Raw genomic sequence first — 18,175 nt, forward strand, 5'->3', positions numbered from 1 at the left:
AGGCATTTGGGAGACTCGCCAGGAAGACTGCATGAGGGAGGGGGAAAGGGTCAAGGCATAAGAATGGCAAAAGGGGGCACCTGGGTGGCTCAGTGGTTGAGCATCTGCCTTCAGTTCAGGGTGTGATCCTGGGGTCCTGGGATCGAGTCCCGTATTGGGCTCCCGGTGGGGAGCCTGCTTCTCCCTCTGCTTATGTCTCTGCCTCTCTCTGTGTCTATCATGAATAAATAAATAAAATCTTAAGAAAAAAAAAAAAAGAAAGGCAAGAGGAAGAGGGGAGCCACTGTGGAAGATGGTAGGTGAGGAGTGGGAGGGTGGGGGAAGGCGCAAGAAACAGGAGAGCCCACCCCCCCCCCACCAAAACGCCCTCCGCAGGCTTTCCGCCCCAACCCCCACCCCCAGACTCCAAGGGGAGAAATCAGGAGGCCACTGCAGATATGTTTGGGTCATTTCCACATGCTTTATTCCAGCAATCAAAATAATTAAAAACATCTCAAATTATTATACACATACAAAATAGGTACAGAGTCTTGCTTCCTCCCACCCCTAGGGGGAAAAACTGCTTTGTGCTTTGGGAAGTTGTGCTCTGAAACCCAGAGAGAGGACACAGGACAGAGAGGCCGTGAGGATGGGGTGCAGCTGAGGAGCGGGTTTCAGAGAGAGAGAGAGAGATGGAGAGAGAAGCGGCCAGGGGGGCGGAGAGGGGGTGGAAGGGAGCATGGAGCTGCGACACTCTCTCCCCCCAAGTTAAGTAGCACCTTTAGAAAATTCACGAGTCCCCATCCGCAAGGAAAAAAAAAAAACAACAACAACCAAAGAATAAAAAAAGACTTTGAACAAAAAGGAACATTTGCTGGCCTGGGGGTGGGGCGCCTTGACTTCTATAGCACCAGTGATTCCTTCTCCACCCCACCCCATCACAGAGATGTAGCACCTTTGATATAAAATGGGGAGCCCCTTCTGCCCTGCCCCCACCCCCACCCCACGCAGTTGCCCCGGTGACACATGAAGACAAGAAGAGGTAGTCCTTCAGCAACACAATTACACAAGGAACAGAGCAGTCTCTCCCACCCAGCCCTGTTGCACGGGGGATTGACACGTGTCCCCGAATGAATCCGATGTTTCCTTCCGCACCGCGCTGTTGCAGCCCCTCCTGACTTTCCTCCAAACCCGGCAGGCAGCGAGGGGCCAGTGGTCCCCCCAGCACGCCCCCTTGAAAACGAAGAGGGGATTGTTGCAGGAGCCACAGGAATGCCAGATGGTGAGGTGTCCTTGGCAGTCTGAGAAACTCAGGTCCCCCCAGGGTTTGGGGGTGCTGGGTGAGGGGAGTGGGCTGGGAGCATAGGGGTCACTTTGGTGTTTTCGCATTGCCTTTGGTTGCTGGGCAGACAATGCATTGTTTCCTGTGTCTTTTGGGGAGACTTCGATATGGGGAGCAGTGGAGGGGAGGCCCAAAGGAGGGATGGAGAAAGGAGCAGAAAGGGCAGTGTTGGGGCATCATAAGCCCAACGGGCAGAAGAGGACTTACCCCCATATGGGTCTTCAAGCAAGTGGACCAAGCTTCCTTTTTTAAAAAGTTATTTATTTATTCTTTTTTTTTTTTTTTTGGTAAGGTTGAATGTGCTTTTGGTTTTTGGTCATGTTCAGTTGGTCAAAGATAAAAACTAAGTTTGAGAGATGAATGCAAAGGAAAAAAATATTTTCCAAAGTCCATGTGAAATTGTCTCCCATTTTTTGGCTTTTTGGGGGGTTCAGTTTGGGTTGTTTGTCTGTTTCCAGGGTCAGGGGTGAGGGGGTTGGGTGGGAGGGAGCCAGGTTGGGTGGGAGGGAGTTTACAGGAAGCAGACAGGGCCAATATCCATGCCGAATTCCTGGTCTGGGGCGCCAACGTCCAATGGTGCCACATCGATGATGGGCAAACGGGAGGTCTTGGTGGTTTTGTATTCGATCACTGTCTTGCCCCAGGCTCCAGTGTGACTCTGGGGTGAAGGGGAGACAAGCGGAGAAGGGTGTCACCGGGTGGGGGTGGCAGGGTGAGGGCAAGCATGGCCTATGGAGAGAGCCGGAGCCCAGACTGGGGCCCGGCCCAGGACTCACCGTGCAGCCGTCGTAGGTGACACTGTAGGTGAAGCGGCTGTTGCCCTCGGCCCGGATCTCGATCTCGTTGGAACCCTGGAGGAGCAGGGCCTTCTTGAGGTTGCCGGTCTGCTGGTCCATGTAGGCCACGCTGTTCTTGCAGTGGTAGGTGATGTTCTGGGAGGCCTCGGTGGACATCAGGCGCAGGAAGGTCAGCTGGATGGCCACATCGGCAGGATCGGAGCCCTGGCCACCATACTCGAACTGTGGGGTGGGGGGGGGGGTGGAGGGAGAAGCGAGTGAGTGACTATGCTGGAGCCTCTGGTGCTGGCCTCCCTCCCCGGGGTCCTCTCTGAGAGCATCCCAGTGAACCCCTCTCCCATCCAGAAGAGGACCCCTTGCTCATCCATGGGCATCCAATGTCTAAGCCAGTATCAAAGACCCAGAACTCCCGCTACCCAGGACCTCCCCTCTTGCCCCTTCTGAGCTCTATACCAGCCTATCTTGGGAGAGTGGCTGTAGGTCTGGCTTCACGCACCTGGAATCCGTCGGTCATGCTCTCGCCGTACCAGACGTGTCTCTTCTCCTTGGGGTTCTTGCTGATGTACCAGTTCTTCTGGGCCACCTGGGGCTGAGTGGGGTATACGCAGGTCTCACCTGTCTCCATATTGCAGAAAACCTTGATGGCATCCAGGTTGCATCCTTGGTTGGGGTCAATCCAGTATTCTCCTGCAGTGGGACAGAGCAAGACAGAGTCAAGGGAGCAATGGGAGGTGGGTCACACCCCTCAGGGCTCAGCGCTGTCCTGGAAGGAGGAGGAGGAGGAGAAGGAGGAGGAGGAGGAGAAGGAGGAGGAGGAGGAAAGGCACTGCTGGGGCATGCCCTCACCGCTCTTCCAGTCGGAGTGGCACATCTTGAGGTCGCGGCAGGTGCGGGCAGGGTTCTTGCGGCTTCCTTCAGGGCTCCGGATGTTCTCGATCTGCTGGCTCAGGCTCTTGAGGGTGGTGTCTACCTCGAGGTCACGGTCACGGACCACGTTGGCATCATCGGCCCGGTAGTAGCGGCCGCCATCGTGAGCCTTCTCCTGAGGTGGCTGGGGCAGGAAGCTGAAGTCGAAACCGCCGCTGGGAGGACCGGGGGGACCAGGGGGTCCAGGAGGGCCGGGGGGACCCTGCACAGAGAGGGAGAAGAGCCGGGATTACCAGGGTCCAAGCGCCCTTGGGGCTGAGGGCCACGGGCAGATAGGGTAGGGGGCTACGTACAACAGGACCGGCATCACCAGTGCGACCACGAGGACCGGGGGGGCCAATGGGGCCTGGGAGACCGTTGAGTCCGTCTTTGCCAGGAGAACCAGCAGAGCCAGGGGGACCCTGCCGAAGGGGAATATGGTTAGAGAAAGCCCGCTAGAAAGCGAATTTCCACCAGCCCAACTCTGTGGAGAGGCCCACCACTCTCCCTGCCTGTCTTGGGCTCCATGGCCTCATGAGCGTTCATTCCTACAGTCAGGCAAGTTTTTCCAGCTGCCTTCTTCCCTTATCCCAACCCTTGCCCCCAGACCCTTGTACAGACATGTGGGGACAGCTGTGACCCAGGCAGAGGGCTCAGACGTGAGCGTGGACTTGGGCCCCAGCAAGAGAAGATAGATAGAGGCATGACTTACTCGGGGGCCAGCAGGACCAGAAGCTCCAGAAGGACCTTGTTCACCAGGAGAGCCCTGAAGGACAGATGCAAAGTCAGTGTAGACTCCGCGTGGGTGGCACGTAGCCAGCAACCTACCCTCTGCCCTGCTATTCTGGATATCTAGTCCCAACGGGTACACCCCAACCCCTCTTTGTGTCCCTCATCCTCCCAGAAGCCTTTTGGAAATGCCCATAAATCTTCACACTCCAGTGCCCACTAGGGAGGAGTGAGAATGGCTGTCTAGAGGGGATACTGAGGCAAAAATCCCCCCTCATTGTATAACAGGGCTCAATGGTAGCTGGAGGTGCTAGGCATACTCACGGGAGGGCCAGGAGGACCCTGAAGACCAGAGAAGCCACGGTGACCCTTTATGCCTCTGTCACCCTGTTCGCCTGTCTCACCCTTGTCACCACGGGGGCCTTGGGGTCCCTAGAAGAGAAGAGAGAACAGGCTGTCAGACAGAAGTTCCATTAGCACTGAGTGTGGTGCAGTCCACACCAGGGCCAGGTACTGAGGACATGAGGGCCCGAGCAGGGTACTTACAGCAGGACCACGAGCACCAACAGGGCCGATTGGGCCAGCAGGACCAGCAGGACCCTGGAGGGGAGAAGGAGCAAAGAGCGTGTTAGATCCTGGTACAGCCTGAGCTGCAGGATGAAACCACCCCTCGGCCACATCCATCCTTCCTCATGTCCTTTCCCACCATGTCCGTCCCTCCCGAGCCCCAGATGAGCCTTCAGGTGAATTCAGGCCTCATGTGAGCTGGGGCACCTGGGGCAAACCCCAACCCTCAGGGGAGGCGAGGTCCTATCTAGGAGAGGGGCCTCAAGGTTGAGCTGTGGCCCAGGTTTACAGGAAGGCCAGGGGCCCAGACATCCTGCAGGACACCCTTTTCTCCCCTAGCCCAGGCAAGGTCAGATGTCCATCTGCAGGCCAGTAGGCAGGCCCGGAGAGTCCCTGCCCCCCCGACTTTGTGCTAGAGTCCGGCTACTTACAGTCTCACCGCGGTCACCGTTCTTGCCGGCAGGGCCGACGGGGCCAGGAGCACCAGGGGCACCGGGGGCACCAGGGGGTCCAGCAGGGCCGGTCTCACCACGGTCACCCTGGGGTGGGGGGGGTAGAGGAGGGGAGAATGAGTTGGTCCCAGCTAAAGGGAACAGGTGGGGGCAGGGAGGCGGCAGCTGGGGCTGCAGCCCTAGGGTGCTGCCATCTTACCTTGGGGCCAGGAGAACCATCTCGTCCAGGGGAGCCTTCAGCACCAGGAGATCCCTGCAGAGAGGGGCCAACAGGTGAGTATTAGGCAGGGGGAGGGAGGTTCAGGCAAAGGCCAAAATGGCCTTGCTGAGGGCACTGGCATGGGGCCGGCGACTGCTCACCTCCCGTCCAGACTCGCCAGGGGGTCCAGCTAATCCAGGGGGGCCCATGGGACCAGGGGGACCACGTTCACCACTTGCTCCAGAAGGACCTTGTTTGCCAGGTTCGCCCTGAGGGGGAAGAAAAAGTCAGACCGGGGGTGGGGGGTGGGGGAAGGCCCTAGGGCCCCAGGTTCATCTACCATATCTGGCCTCTCTGGACCCAATGCCCCCATCCTGTGGCCTCCAAGTCCTGAGATGGTTCTTCTTGGGGTTCCCCAAGGTGAGGGGGGCACTCACAGAGGGGCCGGGAAGACCAGGGAAGCCTCTTTCTCCTCGTTGACCGGGCAGACCGACCACACCACGCTGTCCAGCAATGCCTTGAGGTCCGGGAGTGCCGGGAGCACCCTGTGGGAGGGAGATGAAGGTGAGGCACTTTGCAGTGGCCGGGGACCCTTCACGCCCCCGCTCTGGACCCCCCACCCCTGCCCGGAGCTCGAGCTTACAGCGGGTCCATCAGCACCAGGGGATCCTTTCTCGCCAGCAGGGCCGGGGGGACCAGGGGGACCAACTTCACCGGGACGTCCAGCAGGGCCAGTCTCACCACGGGGGCCTTTGCCGCCTTCTTTGCCAGCAGGGCCAGGAGGGCCAGGGGGTCCAGCATTTCCCTGGACAGGGAGAAGAGGTGCTGTCAGATTCCACAGGATTCCGGGGTACCACTGAGGGACTTAGATGGACTCGCCTCCCTCCCCTCACCTGTGCCCCTCACCACCCCCCCGCCACTCCAGAGCTGTGGAATCCCCACCACAGGTACTTACAGAGGGGCCAGGGGGACCGACGCGGCCAGCAGCACCAGGGAAACCAGTAGCACCCTGGCAGGAGGAGACAAAGAGATCAGAAGGAGAACAGGCCCCTCAGCTGGCCCGGCCACCCCTACCTCCCCATGCAGGTTGCCATGAGCCCCAGTAGAAAAACAGACTGAGTTACTCACAGGGGGACCGGCGCTGCCACGAGCACCTTTGGGTCCAGGAGCACCAACGTTACCCTGTAGGAGAGCACAGAGCCGTGAAGAACAGGCCAGCCCAGGCCTGCCCGTCTGCCACTCGGAACCCGGAGGGTGAGATACTCACAATGGGGCCGGGGGGTCCAGTGGGTCCAGCAGGGCCAGGGGGACCAGCGTCGCCTTTAGCACCAGCATCACCGGGTTCACCTTTAGCACCAGGTTGGCCATCAGCACCCTGAGGGGTTGGGGAGTGTGGTAAGCGCAGGAGGGGGACATGGTGTGGGGAATCAGGTGCCTCCACAGGGCTGGGGAAGGACAATGACACAATCCCCTCCCACCCTCATCCCCTGACTCCGGCCGATGCCACTGTCCTCATGCAGTCACCCAAGGTTCTGGGTCCCAGTTGGTGATGGAAAATGATAGGGGTCTTGGTACTCACGGGGGGCCCAGCGAAGCCAGCAGGACCAGGGGGACCAGGCTCACCACGGTCTCCCTAGAAGACAAGGAGGCAGGTTGGAGAGGGGCCTTGGGTGGGGGAGGGCAGGGCAGGGTGGAGGGGAAGATGGGCCCTGAGGAGCCTTCCCCAGGGCACAGAGCAGGTGAGAATGGAGGGAGAGGAGGCCTAGACAGAGGGCCAGAAAGTAGGGCAGAGTGTGGGTCTTCTGTACTTACGGGGGCACCACGAGCTCCAGTGGGACCAGCAGGGCCGCTAGGACCAGCTTCACCCTGAGAGGGAAGGACAGAGGCTCAGGTCAGGGGCACACCCTGAGTACTCCCGGCGGATGATCCCAGACAGCCTCCCCTCCCTTCTGGTCTTCCCACTTCAGGTGACCAGCTCAGAATGGCAGGACCAGCCTCCCCCCAGGAGACATGCTCACGCCTGCTGGGGAAGCTGTGTTTGGGAAGATGGTGGGGCCACCTCACCTTGTCACCAGGGGCACCAGCAGGGCCAGGAGGACCAATGGGGCCAGTCAGACCACGGACACCATCTTTGCCAGGAGAGCCATCAGCACCTTTGGGACCGGCATCACCCTAAAGACACACGAAAACCTGAGACTTCCAGTGGAGGGCAGAGAGGTGACCCAGAACATCCTGCTCGTGTCTGGGAATCCTCTCCAGCTCTGCCCCTGTCTCGACCTGTGCTCAGGCACCTTCCAGAGGCAAAGGTGCCTGCCTGGGGGCTGGTGGAACTTAGGTTAAGAGGTCCATGCCCTGTGTAGAGGGATGAATAAGGGATCCCTCATCTAGGACGTCACTCTTCCTCTTGATACCATGGTAATTCGTGGGGAGGGAAGCAGATTTACCCACAAAGAGGTCAGAAGGGAAGAAGGGAGGATTAAGGAAAAGAGGGAAAGACCCCAGGGAGGATAAAGAGAGAGGCTGGAGCATCTGAAGCAGAGGGAGAAAGAGATGGGAACCCTACACAGCTCGAGGTGGGGGTTGTTGAACTTACTCTGTCACCCTTAGGGCCAGGAAGACCAGCTGCACCTCGTTCACCAGGCATTCCCTGAAGGCCAGGAGCGCCCTGGCTACCGGGGGCTCCAGGGGCACCAGCATCACCCTAGGTGACAACCAAGAGGATTAGCATGAGGCCTGGTGTCCCGGGAGTGGGTCACAGCCCTGAGCCCCCTCTTGATATCTCCCAGTCTCGGTGCCCAGGATAAGATCAGCACCAGCTAAGAGGAAAGGTTCCTAGCCCAGAACCTGAGGACTCACATGGTCCCCACCCAGTCCTGTCCCCCTCCCATCCCTCAGCCACACCTGGGCAGCTTTGGCCATAGCCAGGCACCCCTGACTCCAGAGGGGCTGGACCCAGTCCCCATGCTGCCCTCACCTTAGCACCATCATTGCCAGGGGCACCGTTGGCTCCTCGGGGACCTGCAGGACCGGGGGGACCTTGCACACCACGTTCACCAGGGAAGCCTCTCTCGCCCTGGAAGGAAAGGACGGAGCAGGTGATGACTGTTCCAGGGACAGGGCTAAGGGCAGGGCATCTTGGCAGGAGCAGCAAGAGGCTCTACTTACTCTTGCTCCAGAGGGGCCGGGGGCACCAAGGTCGCCAGGAACACCCTGAGGGGGAGGAAAGGACAGAGAGTGAGCCAATGCCACCTTGCCCCTCCACTAGAAAGCATTCTTGTTCTCTTCCTGGGGGCTGGCCCTTGGGGTCTGTCATTAGACATCAACCCCTTCTTGTCACTGAACTGGGGCTATCCCTCTCCTCCTCCTAGGGATGTGTCAAAGACAGCCTCCTCTCCAAACTCTGGGCCAAGGGACAGTCAGTTATCCCCGCAACTCTAAAAAAAAAAAAAAAATCCTCAGGACCAGCAGCCACAGAGAGACTTCCAGATCCTATCATGCTTCCCTCTGTGTGGTTCCCTTCAGGACCGGAAGTCCTTTGGGGCATCTAACCTTGATCCCTCTAGCTAAGGGTTATCTGCTTAGCTAGGGAGGGCTGGCCTCTCGCCCTGCATTCCCCACCTCTCGGGCCCAGTACTGTCTCTTACCTGTTCACCGGGTTTGCCAGCTTCGCCGGGAGGACCAGCAGGTCCAGGGAGACCCTGTAGGTGGGAAATGGGGGAGGGAGGAAGAGAGCGGGATTAAAATCAGAAAAAGGACAAAGGGGACTGACCCCATACCTTAACTGCCCCATCTGCCCTCCGCCACCCATGAGGCCTCACCTGGAATCCGGGGGAGCCAGCAGGACCTTGTTCACCTCTCTCGCCAGCGGGGCCCTGTCAGAGAGAGAACCCTGTGGTCACTGGAAGGCCCTGGAGCAGAGGGGGAGGGGTGTCTCCACGGTGCCCCCACCCCAGGCTGTCTGTCGGGGACACTTACAGCAGGGCCAGGGGGCCCCTGAGCTCCTGCTTCTCCATCTTTGCCAGCAGGACCCTGTGCAGAGAGAGCAGAGGTAAGGAGGGCAGCCACTAGGGGCAGACAGGTGGATTGGGGTGCCTGGGCAGGTGACCTGGTGAGGGGCTGTGGCCTCTGTCCCCCTCCCTGCAGGAGGGGGTTGTGTCATGAGCTGGGGCAGTGAGGGGACAGGGAGCCTGGGGAGATACTTACAACAGCACCAGGGGGGCCAGGGACACCACGCTCTCCAGCCTTGCCAGGCTCTCCCTGTGGGGGAAGAATCATAGTTAAGGGGGCTTAAGTGGGAAACCAGGCCTCCTGTGTTCTTCCTGTTTACCCTGAGCAAAAAATTTTTAAATGGTTTTCTTTTCTCTCAGCTCTGGTCCTGGGAAAGTGCTTTGCTGGCTTTTATTGCTGGTCCCTTGGTGTCTCCTTGAGCCCTCTCCCCTGAGACCTCTCTCCTTCGGATTGCTGTCCCCTATCCTCTCCCATCCTTTTTGCCACCATATATCTATGGTGACCTGAACTGCAAAGGGCTTCCATCTCCTCTGACACCTCTTTTTCAACCTCAAAGAACCCAGAAAGATTTCAGGGTGAGTATAAAAGGTCCAGTCTACCCCCGTGTGTGTGTATGTGTGTGTGTGGGGGGGGGGGCTCCAACAAAACTTTTATCCCAGGATAGAGCAATGGGAATAGAGCCAGGAGAAGTCTCCCATTATATGGATGGAGAGACTAAGGTCCAGAGAGGGGCAGTGAGTGGCCTCAGGCCACACAGCAGGCCAGGGGCAAAGTTGGAGCTGGAGCCCGGGACACTCCTCTCCTAGGAGTGCCCGTCCCTGGCTCTGCAATGTTCCTCAATGGATACTCACAGCGGCACCTTTAGGCCCAGGGAATCCCATCACACCAGCTTGACCACGGGCACCAGGGGGGCCTGGGGGTCCGGGGCGACCATCCTGACCAGCGGGACCCTAAAGATGGAAGGCGCAAGATTGGGAGTGAGAGTTAAGAACAGGGCAGTTGGCCAGCAGAGTGGTAGGGGCCCAGAGGGAGTCATACTTACAGGGGGGCCAGTTTTGCCATCTGGACCAGGGCTGCCAGGACTTCCAGTCAGACCCTAGGGGGAGGCAGAGAGGCGTGAGGCAGGTGGGGGGAAGGAGGGAGACATAGGAAGTGACAGGGCACCTCGGAGGGCAGACCCATGGTCCTGCTCCAGGGCACCTTGTTCCAGAGCCCACACAGGATGGGCAGGGTCTGGGGACAAGCTGAGCAGAGAGGGGCCATGGCTCACCTTGGCACCAGGCAGACCAGCTTCACCAGGGCGACCAGCTTCACCAGGAGAACCTTTGGGCCCAGCGGGACCAGGAGAACCACGTTCACCAGCGGGACCCTGGTTGGGGGAGTCACAGGGACAATTAGGGTCTCAAGGCTGGGCTTCTTCACCATGCACCAGTGTCTTAGTCCTCCTGGTGAGGGCAGGGTGGGGAGTGCTCTGAGGGGCACTGGTGGCAGTGGGGAGGTCAAGGTGAAGCCCGGTGTGAACAGCATGGGGTGCTGATGACTAGGGGTGGAGGCGGGAGGTGACTGCGTGGGGAAAGGAAGGTAATGCCCGCAGAGCAACAGGGTCAGCATCCCAGCAGGTGAAGAGAAGTTACCTTGGGACCAGCGACACCATCTGCACCAGGGAAACCACGGCTACCAGGTCCACCCTGCAGGAGGAGAGGAGGCCAGTGAGCCCTGACACAGGGGCACCAGGCTGGCGCTGGGGGCAAAAAGAGGTGGCACTTACACGCTCGCCAGGGGGTCCGGGCAGGCCAGTGGGTCCAGGTTCACCTCGGGCTCCTCGCTTTCCTTCTTCCCCAGCAGGGCCAGGGGGACCTTGAATACCAGTGGGGCCCTAGAGAGGGCAGAGAGCCGGGGGGCGGCCTGCAGTGAGAGGCTGACCTGGCACCCAGGCTCCCATCCTCCCAGGATCTCCCTCAAGGGGTCCCCAGGGCAGATAGGCTGAGCCGCAGGAGGACTTACGGGCTCTCCCTTGGCACCAGTGTCTCCTTTGTTTCCGGGAGCACCAGGTTCACCCTGCAAGATGGAGCAAGAGAGGATGAGTGGGTTGGAGGGTACTCAGCTGGTCTGGATCCTCCTGCTGCTCAGGTGAGGGCCACACTGGAGTGGGCATGTGGGGCAGGGCACAGGTGATACAGTGATACTTACGCTGTTACCCTTGGGACCAGGAGGACCGCTGGGGCCCTGGGGTCCAGAGGGGCCTCGGGCACCGGGGAAGCCGGGAGCACCAGCAATGCCAGGAGCGCCCTGTGGGAGACAGAACAAGTTGAGCCCAGGGGGTGGAGGGCACGTGGAAGGGGGTCCCCCGGGGGCAGCTCTGCAACCTGCAGGGTACTTACGTTAGCACCTTTAGCACCAGGCTGTCCATCAGCACCGGGGTTTCCCTGTGGCACAGATAGAGAGGTGGATGAGTGACAGGCAAGGACTTGGAACTGGGGAGCAGCCCCGGGGGAAGGAGGAAGTGACACTCACGGCAGGGCCGGCAGCACCAGCAGGGCCAGGGGGGCCGGGCTCACCACGCACGCCCTGAGGACCTTCAGAGCCACGGGCTCCTTGGGGACCAGCTTCACCCTGGATGGGAAAAAAAAGGACATGTCAGGAGCCCAATCTCATGTTTGGATGTCGGGGTTGTGGGGTGTGTGGAGGTCAAGGATGGGAAACCAAGGATCAGGACTCCCAGGTCAGAGAAGGGGATTCCAGGACAAAGGTGTTGGGGAAACAGGCTTCTCTGGGTCCCTCTGGTTTGGAGAGTAGGGAGATACCCCTCCCTCAGCCTGTGAGTGTTGCGCTCAGAGGAGGGTGGTGGGGGCAGGCGTGGGTAGGGTGCTCACCTTAGCACCAACAGCACCGGGGAAGCCAGGAGGACCAGCGGGGCCAGTGGGACCCTGTGAACAGCATGGAAGTGTAAGCAAGAAGGCAGGTGGCAGCTGCAAGTCACACCCTGGGACAGCAGAGGTCCTGGGACTCTGAGCAATGGGGCCCACCCCAAGAGCTGACACTGAGAGCCCTCCCCAGTCCCAGGTACTGAGGTCCAGAGGCCGTACTCACAGGGGGCCCAGCAGCACCAGTAGCACCATCGTTTCCACGAGCACCCTTTCAGAGAGAGAGAGAGAGGGCAAGTCCGGGTTACATTCACTGAGCACTGGCCAGGCCCTGTTAACTCCCCAGAAACCCCTTCCAGAACCCAGGCATCCCCCCGCCAAAAGGGACCAGGAGGACTTACGGCAGGGCCAGGGGCTCCAGGGCGACCTCTTTCACCAGGCAGACCACGGGGGCCCTGACAACAAAAGCCAAAAAAGCCACGTGAGATGGGAGACACATACTTTCCCCCAAACCTCACCTTGCTCCTATACCCCTGTCCCCTCTCTTCCTTCTAGAACTGAACACACTCACCATCTGGCCAGGAGCTCCATTTTCACCGGGGCTACCGGGCTCACCCTAGAGAACAAAAAATAAAGTTAGCAATTCGTTGGTGTAGTGGGACTTGGGAGGTTAGGAGGGCATGAGGACAAGGCCCATGACATTTGGACAACCTCTTACCTTGGGACCAGCAGGACCAGCATCTCCCTTGGCACCATCCAAACCACTGAAACCCTAAGACAGGAAGAAAGACCAAGGTGAGTGCCTATGGAAGGGATGGATCACTTCAGTCCCCACTCGGACCTGAGAAGGTGACTCAGAGGGTCAGGATAGCCTCTGTCTCTGCAAGTAGACAAAACCCCAACTGGGCCAAGATCTTACCCAATCCCTTTATTCAGATTTCTTTCCCAATGGAGGGAAGTTCTTTTAGATGTCTACTCTCTATTCCTTGGGACTTCTGTAGCTGCCACCCACCACAATGCACACAGGATCCCTTGGGGAAAGGGGCCCAAATGGTAGGATACTGGGACTTTGGAAGCTTAGATGGCTCAGAAGGGACTTACTCTGTGTCCCTTCATTCCAGGAAGGCCAGCTGTTCCAGGCAATCCCCGAGCACCCTGGAGAGAAAAGAAAAAGAGGAGAAAAGCAGGGCCATTAGAAGAAGCAACTGAGGACACAGCTCCCAAGTGAAGCCCACCTGCAGGGAAGGTCCTGGGGGGCCCTGCATTCCTGCTCACCTGAGGTCCAGGAGGCCCACGCTCACCAGGACGACCAGGCTTTCCAGCTTCACCCTGAAAGGGAGAGAAAAGGCTATCATTGTCATGCCCCCCATGGCTGGGAAAGTGTGGAAGGTCTGTCTGGGTTTTCTTGATATTGTTGAAGATCAGGTTTAGGAGCTCAGAATCTTATCTTTGAATTTAGAGCTCAACTTAAATCTACTGTGAAATCTCTGTTTGGTGACTTTTGACTCCCTCCAAAGGTATTTCTGTTTGTTTCGGTATATGGAGGGCAAATCTGAGGTACCCAGAGCTGTTAAGCCTAAGGAAGTAATTCACCCCAAGGGAAGTGGTTGGAGAATGCTTTAAGGTGGCTGGGATGAGGAGAGGACCAATCACCTCCACTGGGGAAGATGGGGAAACATCCCACAAAGGGTAAAGATCATTGTTCAAGGGCAGTCCCATGTATTAGGGAGAACTCAGCCTCCTTTCTCTGGGCATCACTCCCAAAGGTGGTGGGACATTGGCGTGGAGATTACAGGGACCTAGCCCACGGAGGTGTGGGGGGGCTAGATGGGATCTTCCCGCCTGGGCTACTTACATCATCTCCGTTCTTGCCAGGGGGGCCAGGGGGACCACGGGGACCCATGGGACCCTAGAAAAAAACAGGAAGAAAGAAGATTAGAAGACCAAGATAAGGGGGAAAAAAGAAGAGGAAGGCTGGGATTGGAAGGAGGAGGGGTCCGCCCAGACGCTGGGGGTGGAGAGGTCCTTTAATAGGAGAATCCACACATATGTAGAGGAGGTGTGTATTTGTATAGAACACAAGTTGGGGGGGGGGCACTTACTGAGGCTCCAGGCTCGCCAGGTTCACCAGGGGGGCCTTGGAAACCTTGAGGACCCTGGAAGACAAGGAAAGAAGAATTTGGTTAGAAGGACAGGTTCTTGCCAGTCTTTCCCCAGATCACCAAGAGCTCTCTTGGAGCACCTACCCTGCCCTCTTCCCAATCCTCCCTCCTAAAGACCAAAGCCCAGGGTGGTACATGATGACATCCTGGATACTCACAGGTGCGCCAGGGGGGCCAGGGAGACCACGAGGACCAGAAGGACCCTACAGAAGGAAAAAAAAAAAGAGAGAGAGAGAGAGAGAGAGGTCACAGTGATACCTCTGTGGAAAAGTGCAATGTGTGTATGGTCTTGCTATCTCTCAGTGGTTCCTATTGGGAACACCCAGTTGCCTTGCATCCTCTCTAGATTTCAGGTTCCAAAGGTCATCTCGACCTCTTGAATTATCTAAACCACCCCCATTCACCATCACTGGCCTATCCTGTCTGGATCCCTACCGGCTCTTCTGTAATCTCTGCCCCTGCTGACTCACCATGGGGCCAGGCACGGAGATTCCTCCAGTTGATTTCTCATCATAGCCATAAGACATTTGGGGAGCAAAGTTCTAGAAAAAACAAGAGAGAGAAGAGAGCATGAGATATCAGTGAGTTCAAAGGTGGAAGACGCCAGCGACAACGGGATGTTGACATATGCCTCCTGATGTGATGCGCTAAGAAGTACAACAACATCACTTGTGAGCTATTCCTGCCAAAAATGCATGGCCCAGCTCTAATTATGGGGACACATCTGGACAACCCAAATTGAGAGACAGTGTACAAAAACAATTGGCCTCTCCAAAGCAACTGACTTCTTTAAACAATTTCAGTGTCGTGAGAGACAAAAAAAAAAAAAAAAAAAAAAAAGTCTGAGGAATGTTCCAGAGTAAAGGAAACTGAAGACACTTGGCAATGAAATGCAATTCATGATCCTGGATCAGGAGAAAAGATGCCAGGAAGGGCATTATTGGGATATTGTTTAAATTTGGACAGGGACTGTATATTAGATAATAGTTATGTATCAATGTTAGAATTTTGAAATGGAATCATTGTGCAGTGGTCATGTAAGAGAAAGCCCTTGTTGGCAGGAAGCACACACTAAAGTATTTAGGAGCAAAAGGACGTAACAACAGCAACTTATCTGGGACCAATGGTTCAGAAAGAATTATAGCAACAATCATATGCATACATAGAGACTGATAAAGCAAATGTGACAAACTCTGAGGTGTATATGAGAGTTCTTGGCACTAGTCTTGAAACTTTTCTGTAAGTCTGAAATCATTTCAAAATATAAAGTATGCCCTCTGCCAAAAAACACACCAAAAAACCCAGAACAGGAGTTGAAGGGGAGCACACAGGGCCTGCCAGGACTGTTTTTTAAGTCTTCACTTACTCCTCCGAGGCCAGGGGGTCCAGGGGGTCCGGGAGGTCCAGGGGGTCCGGGAAGTCCAGGCTGTCCGGGGATGCCATCTCGGCCAGGGGGGCCGGCAGGTCCCTGCAGCGGAGCGGAGAGGGCAGGGGGCAGGTGGCGGTGAGCGCAGGCCCTGAGCCACGCCCGCCTCCAACCCGGACCACCGAGCACGGGCCGCGCTTACCCTCGGACCTCGGGGGCCAGTGTCTCCTTTGGGTCCCTATGGGGTTGGCGGGGAGAAGAAACAAGAGAAGCCGGGTTAGAGACGCGAGACGCTTAAGGACCCTTGGGGGGGGTGGTAAAAGTCGAGGGCAGATTACCTCGACTCCTGTGGTTTCTTGGTCGGTAGGTGACGCTAGGGGAGAAGAGACGCGCGTGAGCCGCGGGTCGCACTGGGCGCCCCCGGCGGCCCCGCCCCCCCGCCCCCAGGCCCCGAGCCGTACCCTCGCCGTCGGGGCAGACGGGGCAGCACTCGCCCGGGGGGACTTGGGCGCCGGGGCAGTTCTTGGTTTCGTCGCAGATCACGTCATCGCACAACACGTTGCCGTTGTCGCAGACACAGATCCGGCAGGCCTCGGGTTTCCATACGTCTCGGTCATAGTACCTGAGGCCGTTCTGTACGCAGGTGACTGGTGGGACTGGGGCGAGAGGGGAAAGGAGGGGCTGTCGGCGGCGCCCGAGGCCCCCCGCCCCGGGGCTCCAGGGACCCCAGCTCCACCCGCCTTTCGCGTCCGTCGTAAGGACACGGATTTTCCATTTCCCGCCTCCTCCTTCTCCCCCCTCCCCGTTTTCCCAAATCCTTAAAAGCTCATCTGCTCCTCATCAGAGCCAGTGACAGCGCCGAGGCGCCTGGCCAGGGCGGCTATAACTCTTTCCAGTTCTCAGGAATTTAAACAAAGCTTTAGGCCGGAGTTGCTTCCAACTCCAACCCCAGCCCATCGGCGCTGAAGCCAAGTGAAATAAAAAGCCGCTGGGTGGGGGAGGGGAGAGAGGGGAGTGGGGTGGAGAGAGAGCAGGAGGGGCCCCACCAAGCCAGCAGGCTCGAGGGGAGTGGTTTGGGTGGAGACGAGGTGGGGGGCGGGGGCTGGGGGGCGGGTAGGAGGAGAGAGGGAGGTCCAGCCCCCATTCCGCCCCATCCCAGGGCAGGTGGGATAGCGTGGGCGGGGCTAGGAGGATGGGGCGGGGCGACTGGCCTGAGGTCCCGCCCAGAGACTTGAATCGTACCCCCCAAAGCAGGATACACCCTAACCTCCAGCGCCCAGACATCTTAAATGCCTTCTCTAGGGACAACCCCCTCTTTTCTAAAGCTAGTCAGGACCTCTGGGTCGCTCCTTAGCCAAAGAACCAAAAAGTCCGCAAATAGTAGTTAGCTAACCACGCCCACCGCGCGAGCGTCTACACAGACGGCCACTAGGTGGCGGGCAACACTAAGCAATTTCCTGGGACTGACCAGTTCTTTTAGAGACTTGAGGCTGCCCAGTCCCCAGCTTTATTTTCTAGGTCTAGAGTTGGGGTCCCCGACCGGCAATAACGCCGGGCCGCCCCGCGCAGCTGCTGCGCGGGGAAGCGCTGGACGGGCAGGCGCGGGGCTCGGTGTGGATCGGCAGAGGGCGCAAGGACCCCGCCCTGCCTAGCCCGCGCCAGTTTCTCATCCTCCAATCCGCCCACTCTGCGCGCCCCCTCCCCCCGCAGCCCCGCACCCCCGCGGCCCCAGGAACACTGTCTAGCCTGCAGAGAGGGCAAACAATCTTTCCTTATGAATCATCCCCCAGCCTTCTCGATGGCTTTTACATCTTGGACCTCGAACTCCCAGCACGGCGCCCCCATCCCATCTTCGACGTAATTTCCCGTCCCCCGACGGCCAGACCCCCATGTCCCACGTAGCACTCCACCCTGAGCGCTCGGGACTCCCTCCTGTGCCGACTCCTGGGGCGCTCCATCCTCCCCTCCCACTACCCAGGGCGTTGAAGTTCATCCTCCACCCGGGGCGCACTGCCTTCTCTCCCACGGCGCGGCGCGAGGAAGAGCCCTCACCATCTCCCTTCCATCCCGGAGTCTCCGGAGCATCCTGAGTCTCAGTTTAAGTCGCGGACCCCCGGGACTGAGCGCAGGGCAAGGTATAAAGTAGCCCTGGACTCCCCAAAAGTTTGTGACTTACTGTCTTCTTCTTGGCCCTCCTCTTGGCCGTGCGTCAGGAGGGCGGTGGCCGCTAAGAGGAGCAGGAGCCGGAGGTCCACAAAGCTGAACATGTCTAGATCCTAGACATGTAGACTCTTTGCGGCTGGGGTGGGGGTTAGCGTCGGCTCATGCGTGGCCTCACACTCCGCGTGCCTCCTGCTCCGACCCCGAGGAGAAACTCCCGTCTGCTCCGACGACTGGCCCGGGCCCCTTTTATACCATCCTGGTGGAGAGCTGGGAGGAACTCTGCCCAGGGGAGAGGGGGAGCCGGCGGCCCGTCCCCCAGCCAATCAGAGCTGCCTGGCCCGGCCCCCAATTTGGGAGTTGGAAGGGAGAGGGGGAGGAGGAGGGAAGGGAAGGGAGTCCACCGCACATCTCCCCCCTTAGCAGGTCTGCCTCCCCAGCCCCCCAGCCCAGCCTGGGCCAGAGATGCTACTGCTGAGGTGCGGCTAGGTCCTCCGTATAGTGTGGGCTACAGAGTGGGTGGTGGTGCCCCTTGGGCTTTCTTCCGGGGACTCCCCCATCTGGAGGAACTGGAACTGGGGAGCTGGGAAGGGAACCTTCCAGAGGTAGAAGGAATGGGGGTGATCCGGGAGAGGGTAGTCCTG

At 58.5% G+C, this 18,175-nt stretch overlaps 1 protein-coding gene across 1 annotated transcript; it reads right to left on the reverse strand.

Moving 5' to 3' along the window:
* Nucleotides 1-1,565: 1,565 nt before the first annotated feature.
* COL1A1 (collagen type I alpha 1 chain) lies at nucleotides 1,566-17,844 on the reverse strand. The gene is made up of 51 exons (XM_072747462.1): nucleotides 17,548-17,844; nucleotides 15,833-16,027; nucleotides 15,710-15,744; nucleotides 15,574-15,609; nucleotides 15,372-15,473; nucleotides 14,476-14,547; nucleotides 14,164-14,208; nucleotides 13,946-13,999; nucleotides 13,699-13,752; nucleotides 13,119-13,172; nucleotides 12,945-12,998; nucleotides 12,562-12,615; nucleotides 12,415-12,459; nucleotides 12,245-12,298; nucleotides 12,070-12,114; nucleotides 11,853-11,906; nucleotides 11,494-11,592; nucleotides 11,361-11,405; nucleotides 11,170-11,268; nucleotides 10,984-11,037; nucleotides 10,748-10,855; nucleotides 10,614-10,667; nucleotides 10,250-10,348; nucleotides 10,022-10,075; nucleotides 9,831-9,929; nucleotides 9,175-9,228; nucleotides 8,947-9,000; nucleotides 8,790-8,843; nucleotides 8,616-8,669; nucleotides 8,137-8,181; nucleotides 7,946-8,044; nucleotides 7,565-7,672; nucleotides 7,036-7,143; nucleotides 6,784-6,837; nucleotides 6,551-6,604; nucleotides 6,239-6,346; nucleotides 6,100-6,153; nucleotides 5,927-5,980; nucleotides 5,615-5,776; nucleotides 5,409-5,516; nucleotides 5,133-5,240; nucleotides 4,972-5,025; nucleotides 4,752-4,859; nucleotides 4,300-4,353; nucleotides 4,078-4,185; nucleotides 3,737-3,790; nucleotides 3,339-3,446; nucleotides 2,965-3,247; nucleotides 2,615-2,805; nucleotides 2,098-2,340; nucleotides 1,566-1,979 (listed from the first exon to the last, which is right to left on the reverse strand). Exons 1-51 carry the CDS (start codon nucleotides 17,636-17,638, stop codon nucleotides 1,833-1,835), a joined length of 4,383 nt encoding a protein of 1,460 aa, XP_072603563.1. The 5' UTR covers nucleotides 17,639-17,844; the 3' UTR covers nucleotides 1,566-1,832.
* Between the last annotated feature and the right edge of the window lie 331 nt (nucleotides 17,845-18,175).

Source organism: Vulpes vulpes, chromosome 2, assembly GCF_048418805.1.
Source record: "Vulpes vulpes isolate BD-2025 chromosome 2, VulVul3, whole genome shotgun sequence".
In the NCBI taxonomy this organism is placed as follows: domain Eukaryota; kingdom Metazoa; phylum Chordata; class Mammalia; order Carnivora; family Canidae; genus Vulpes; species Vulpes vulpes.